The following is a 7,480-nucleotide window of genomic DNA, read 5'->3' as shown; positions in this document are numbered from 1 at the left end:
GGTCGCTTTACAGACAATAAAAGACAGATATAGGGAACAGAAACGTGTAAGCAGTTATAACAAAACAAATAAAACAAAGACAAAACAAAAAAACAAAAAAACAAACAGAAACAAAACAAAACAAAAACAGGAACAGTGTATTTACAGATAAGCAAGCTGGAACAGATGGGTTTTTAGTCTAGTTTTGAACAGGGGGAGAGAGTTGATACTGCGGAGGTCAGGTGGGAGTGAGTTCCAGAGCTGGGGCGCAGAGCGGCTGAAGGCTCTGGTCCCCACGGTGACAAGTCGAGCTGGGGGGACAGTGAGGTGGATGGAGGAGGAAGATCTGAGGGAATATGACACTTTATTTTAGTCTCCCAATCAAACTAAAGTAACTTCATACTTCATACTCATTTTTAATGCCTAGACACTAGTCAAATGACACTTAGATTTAGAATTAATAAAATCTATGCACATCCAAACTTTGAAATTATGTAAGTTTTCAAATTTGTGATGATGTGTTTAATATGTAATATGTGGGAGAAAAACAGAAGATTTTTACAGGCAAGCATAGTTGTGTCTCGTTACTGCACACTGACAACATCAAAATTGACTGTCATTCGCCAAACGCTGGAGTCTGTAGTCCCCCCCCCCACAGTATTTATGATTCTGATCAGTACAGTCAGAATAAATTAAAAGTCAAATGTGGCCAGAATCAGTCACTCACCAGCCTGTTCTGCTCAAATTGAATTGTGAAGTAAAGCAGCCTGACGTTGCTTCATAAAGCTCTAATGAAGCATTCACTTGAAATTGAAAAGTCTTTACCATAGTATTATATAATTAAGTTTAGAAGAAGAAACAGCTCTTCTTGAATCCTTGAGCACCAATAGGACAGGAAGATAACTTCTTACATTATTCTGGACTTGCAGTCCTGCTCTTTTACTTGCTAACAAACATTAATAAGGTAGGCTGCTTAACATCTTATTGCACCAATGGTCCTTGCTCTGAATGATCTGCATATTTTCTTTAATGGAAATTTAAGCAAATATGCAACCTTTGAAAGACACTCTTTTCTTGTGATCATACTTTCATTGAGATTTGAACAAGTTTACACTGGGAAATGATTACAAATTCATCAAGTACCTGAGTGACAAAAGAAACAAGGGATAAACTCAAATACTTTATACATTATAGCCAAAGTAAACAGGAAACAAGATATGCGATGCTTGATGCTGCTTCCTTCTCGCAGTGATGAAGGCAGTGTTCAGCACCATGGACAGCAACACACTTGTGTTACATTCCTACAGGTTAAACTGCTAGTAAACAGTCTAAACACTCTGGTACAGGTACAAGCTACTCTAGAGAATTTTGGAAACTCTGTTTTAGGGTTTACCTCAGCTTAATTGAGGAACTGATTGGATAATAAATGTTTTTCTTGGACTTAAGGTTCTTTTCAGTATGCCATTGCTGGCTTAGCAATAATTAAACATATATTATATTGTATCTGCTATGATTCAGTCTCCACCAATAGGTCTTATAGGGATTTACAGTGTGGCTGTCACTGATTTACGTGTTTACAGTGACCTATGATGATGTAGGCATATTTCTGTTTTTGTAGCCACAATACATTTGTAGTGTTACTGCATAGTATGCTAAAATGTTTAGTAATAGAAATATTAGAGTACTTGTTTTTTTTAAAATGCACTATTTGCAACATAACTTGCATAACACTTTCTGTAAACCAACTGAATCTCCCATTTTAAGTGAGATTGTTGCAGGGATCAGTGTCAGCCCCGACCTAATGTAACCTCAACTTTTTTTTCTCCATTCCCTCCAAGCACATCGTCCAATTGTTATGCGCTCAGCGGGGACCGTCTTTGTTTTCCAGCCGCGCCAGTCCCAGAATAAGGCCAATAATGATGCTGAGGGGCGGGGAGCAGCGCGGTCTGCAGACCCACTGAGTCTGAGAGGGACTGGGTGCCGAGGAGAGGCAGCAGGCAGCGGTGGCGGAGATTGGCTCACACCTCTGAATCACAAGTCAACCTCCAGTCGCTCACACCTCTGAATCACATCTCAGCCTTCAGTCAAGCAACTCGAAGACCCGGGGCGACTATATATTTTCTTTTTTTTTTCCCGAGGGGTTTCGCTTGTGGCGCTCATAAAGACTGGAGAAGCTAAAGCAGGAGCGGGAGGGTTTACAGTTGCATTCTGACGCTCAGCACTCCTGTCGCCTCACCTGCACGGCCGGAGAAGAGGTCCGCTGTGGTAATAATGCATCCAGATAAGTACTTGCCTGAACTGGTGGCCGAGAAAACCAGCCTGGACCCCTCCTTTGTGCATGCGGTGCGCCTGCTTGCAGAAGGTAAGTCAGGTATTTTTCAAGTCTGATCTACTTTGAGCTTTGCTCAGTAATTTGTCAGACGCAATCTCCCTGTTGCCTGCAACTGAAAACACCATTGCATTGCATTTTGGGGAAGTAGTGACCTAATGTAAGCTTATCTTAAACACATTGCCCATTGAAAATTGCTGCTTGCTTGAAGGCTATATTCACTGTGCTGGGTGTTTAATGGAGGAAGCTGCTCTTTGGCGCCAGTGCAGAACTTTTCTGAGATTTTCTACCATGCGAGGGAAGAAATCCAGTGAGCACAGAAAGTAAAGTGTGTGAGAGTCATCTCCTCTTATTCTAACCCACTGCCCTCTGGCATCCAACATCCAGAAACTTAACTGAAACAGTTGGCAGAGCAGTTTCTCAGGATTTAAAGGGTGAAAAGACTAATTGCCCTAATAGTGTGATAGACTGGATTTAAAATGTGCTGTTCATCTTAAGATATGTACAGTGTATTGCCAGCTGATGTCCATTCTGCAAAGAGGAAGATCATGATTACAATGTCCAGACCAAAACAAGCTGCATTTTGTCAGAAAAGACTTATTTTCAGCAGGTGACAAGTGACATCCTCCTTGAGTTTTCATTTGAATTTAGCCACAGCATCAGTCTGATATTTAAACTAAATTAAATACACCATTTAGGTAAACGTAGTTTAGTATGAGATGCACCTAATCTTTATACCTACAACTTATATTAACTCATAACTGTCATCAAGGTCACATATGAGACTTAATTGGGACAAATGTTCAACAGTCTTTCTAATAATTTGATGTTGCAGTATGTGTAACATTTATAGCAGCATATGCAGCCTTGCTGTAATTAACATGCTGAGGATGTGTTACTTTTGATAGGATATACTTTTATTCTGGTGTCATAGACCCATAGGTGCTCAGCCCACATGGGCTTACAGGACACTACTTGCTTTTCATGCAGAGACAAGAAATCAAGCAGGACAGCACTTGGTAGTGTACCCTTGTATGAAAACATAGTATATCAGATAGATAACATATATTCCTGCAACATCGGACCCCATTGAAGTAATTCATTAGTTCTTACTTTGTGCCCAAATAAAATGCCAAAATCCTGATTGAGCGTTTATAAGTTTTTGACATTGTTGTTAAAAGTGGTAAAGTCCAACTGTGTTAAATGAAAACGCTCTGATTGGACAGTGTGCTCTGGTGTTTTCTGCCCCTTGAGCATTTCTGTTGAAATGTGTTGATGAGACACCTGACAGTCCTGCTCTTGTCGCTAACTGTAATGCAGATGGGATCATCTGTCACACAGTACACTTTGCCAAATTTACCCAAGACTGACTCGCATTGCCAAGACACAAAATGTTGTCTTCATCATATCTGCTGTAGTGAACAGCAACTTTGATTTGCAACTTGTATGTTTTTTTGTTTTGAAGATTATTTATTCGGGCATCTTTTAGGCCTTTATTCAACAGGACAGCTGAAGACATGAAAGGGGAGAGACAGAGGGAATGACATGCAGCAAAGGGCCGCAGGTCGAGTTGAACCCTAGTTTGCTGCGTTGAGGAGTAAAACTCTATATATGGGTGCCTGTTCTACCAGCTGAGCTATCCAGGCACCCAGCAACTTGCATATTAAAATGGTTTTATAATTGCCTTTTTTCTGAATTTAATTCAGTTAAAGCAGTTTTTAGGAACAAATACATATACACTTGCAGTTCCCTGTAAATTACAATACAGATGTATATATATATGTACTGTATATGTATATATATTTTACTACAATACAGTATAATACTGTAGATACAAATGCAATACATGGCAATAAATAATTACACATTGCAAAAGAATAGCATGCATCCAGTTTGCAAGGTCAACACACAGCAATCATGAAACACAATAGTGGACAATCACTACAATAAACTGTCAGTTCAGACAGTCTTGTATTGTCAACTCAAATATCATCCATGGACAGCAAGATAAGATGCCGTTTACAGATTTATAGATTTACAGCTATTTATCAGTGAATAGCAAAGCATGTAATCCTGAATTATTCACATCATGCACAATAAACAGCATATCATGGAATTACCATGGGCTCAGTTAACAGCTCCATATTTTTGAAGTGAAAATATGTTTAAATTATGTTACTTCTAAAATCATTTGTCTCTCTTTGGCAGATTTAAAGCTGTTTGGGACAAAGCTCTTCTGGTGGGGACAATTCTGCTTCACAGAGCAGAGTAGGAACTTCTTGTTTCCTTTGATAGTGAACGTAATGATAAAACAAGTGAAGATTATTTGAATATCTTTGCATAACATACATTAAATACAACATGTATAAAACTTTATATTAGTAGTTAACCAGTCGTCCCACTTTCCCCAAAAATAGTTCCTTCTTGGTCACAAAGCCATCTTATTTCAATGTAGCATGAGCCTAATGATTGCTCAGATTGACAGATGAAAGTCAATTCACTTTAATTTGTCTTTGACTAAATAACAGCGTAGCTATTTTAAAAGTTGGTGGAAGTTAGAGTCAAGGAAAGGAAGCCTTTAAAATACCCCAGTGGTTTACCTACAGAGCAGCCTTGCCATTAAAACCTGTGGGATTCCTAATAAAAACAAAAGGCATGTGTGTCCTATGTTTGAATTTTTAGAGTAAATGATAAAATGTCTCCACATTTATTTTGCAATCACAATATCTAGTTTATGTTGTCACTACGCATTTTGACAAGCTATGTAATATCTCGAATGCCCTCACAAATGCTGCTAGGCACAGTGACAGTTCAATCAAATCTGCACGAGAGCTGAAGGATGCAGGATTTTCTGAATAAAACATGAGAATAGCTATGGAGGAGGACCAACCCCATGACTCATGTCAAGTAAAGCATAAGAGAGCAAGAACGTAAGAAAAAAGTCCTTATAGTGATTTCACTTACAGAAATCATTGATATTTGGAGCTTAAAGTGCCTTTGTCTTGGAACGCCACATTGTCTGGGCTCAAAACACCCTTTAATCTACATCCTAAACGACTTTTTTACTCATCACGTCAATTTCCTTCCTGCATTTAGCCATTCATCTATGGGCGTCCGGATGGCTCAGTTGGTAGAGCGTGCACCCTTATAGAGAGGTTTACTCCTCGATGCAGAGGGCCCGAGTTCAACTCTGACTGCGGCCCTTTGCTGCATGTCATTCCTCCTTTCATCTCTTCAACTGTCCTGTCAAATAAAGATCTAAAAGAAGATAAATTACTATGTTTATGATGTAAGTATTCTCATATACTTAGGGTACATTGGAATTGGTTTCGTACAGATTTGAAGTGAGTGGTGTACCTGTTCCTTTAGAACATCACAGCTTCAATTTGTGTCATAGTGTGGACAGGAAATGAAAGAAAGAAATACCAATTTATCAATTATGTTCTAAAATGTGGTTTGTACAGTAGTTTGGTTACATTCTTAGGGTTTCTTTGTTCAAGTTTAATTTTACTCAGTCTCTACTCAAGGTTTTTATCATTAAAGTATAGCATGCTGATGGTGGCTAATGTTCTGTTTTGTCTGACAAACCAGTAATTACATTCACACAGATTGTTCAATTAGACAAGGAAATTTCCTTCCTGCATTTAGCCATTCTTTGAACTGTTTGAGCACAAGTTTTTACCCAAGTACTAAGCTGCACTTTCTTGTGGTTCTCATCTTTACACACAGAAGGGAATGTTCTGAGAAAGAGAGAAAGTAACCAGCAGTTAATTACAGTATTGGCTAGTTTCTGCTTGTGCACATTGCATATGTGAGGGTAAATTCTTAGCCACATACTTTAGGCTGATGAAAATGCACAGTCACAGATTTATCGAAAAACGAGCTCACACCACAATTTGGGCAATGACCCTTTAACTTTAATTAAAATCTATCAGACAATGGATGCATCGGTGTGATGCACTGCAACTTCTTTAGCCTTAGTTTCAGTCAGCCTATACTGAAGAGCTATAATTAGATATTGAGATGGTTAGCTTCAATGAGTATTAAGGAGAAATACATCTTATACTCTGAATATGAATGCAAAAAGTACAAATCAATGTACAAATACATATTGCAGGGGGCTTTCCTCGACACATACATACAGATGCAAGTGGCCTGCTTATTTGGGAACGTAAAACCTCTCTCTTAAATTGATTAGCATCCAATCTCTCTTGCTCCTATAAGTTGTTGCTCACATTCTCAGTGTAAACATTATGGCCCGCTCAGTATCCAGCAGTCCTGCAACGAATAAACATTAACCCATGTGTATATGACCTATCAAAAGGACACAAAAATTACATTTCAGGAAAGTGATACATTGCATTACATTTTCAGCATTAGCTTACACTAAGTACATCGGTCAAATAAGATTAGACTCCAAGGTCGAGAGCATTTTAGCAACGTAAATGGGAGGATGAGCCAAAGCAACACTCAGAAATAAGGTGTTAGAATATGGTACCGTGAGCCCTAAGGCCATTTTTACAGTTCGTTGTCCGTTTGGATTTATTTTATAAAAAAGCTTGTAAAACATCAACCCTGTTGTCTACAGTCAAGATATGAACATCATTTTTTTCAGGACAAATTGGTTTATTAGAATATTTGGGTTGCAGTGAGGTCACTTGCATGTTAAAAAGGGTTGTAGGACCTTAAAGACAAATAAATAAATAAAACAGAACATGAATCTCACAGATACGTATTGATATCACAGACAGAGAAGTAAAACCTAAGCCATTTTCCTCTATAAAACACTTCTCATATGTCTTGGGAGTCAAATTAAAAACTGAAAAATTGGGCGTGCAAAATTATTCAGCCCCTTTACTTTCAGTGCAGCAAACTCTCTCCAGAAGTTCAGTGAGGATCTCTGAATGATCCAATGTTGTCCTAAATGACTGATGGTGATAAATAGAATCCACCTGTGTGTAATCAAGTCTCCGTATAAATGCACCTGCTCTGTGATAGTCTCAGAGGTCTGTTTAAAGCGCAGAGAGCATCATGAAGACCAAGGAACACACCAGGCAGGTCCCAGATACTGGTGTGGAGAAGTTTAAAGCCGGATTTGAATACAAAAAAGTTTCCCAAGCTTTAAACATCCCGAGGAGCACTGTGCAAGCAATAATATTGAAATGGAAGGAG

At 38.7% G+C, this 7,480-nt stretch overlaps 1 protein-coding gene across 5 annotated transcripts in view; it reads left to right on the top strand.

Annotated features, from left to right (window-relative positions):
* Positions 1 to 1,821: 1,821 nt before the first annotated feature.
* The window catches only part of khdrbs2 (KH domain containing, RNA binding, signal transduction associated 2), a 71,830-nt gene continuing 66,171 nt past the window's right edge, over positions 1,822 to 7,480 (top strand). For 4 of the 5 annotated variants that reach the window (XR_004335909.1, XR_004335910.1, XR_004335912.1 and 1 more), the window contains exon 1: positions 1,822 to 2,341. Coding sequence is in view for 1 of the 5 variants with exons in the window: in XM_032541471.1 (XP_032397362.1) it covers positions 2,251 to 2,341 (91 nt within the window). In the remaining 4 variants the exon portion in view is untranslated. The remainder of the gene's footprint in view (positions 2,342 to 7,480) is intronic. The other variant, XM_032541471.1, reaches the window with a different exon arrangement.

Source organism: Etheostoma spectabile, chromosome 17 (genome assembly GCF_008692095.1).
Source record: "Etheostoma spectabile isolate EspeVRDwgs_2016 chromosome 17, UIUC_Espe_1.0, whole genome shotgun sequence".
Classification (NCBI taxonomy): Eukaryota; Metazoa; Chordata; class Actinopteri; order Perciformes; family Percidae; genus Etheostoma; species Etheostoma spectabile.
Note: the sequence above shows the minus strand (reverse complement) of the source record. Positions and strands in the feature narration are given on the sequence as shown.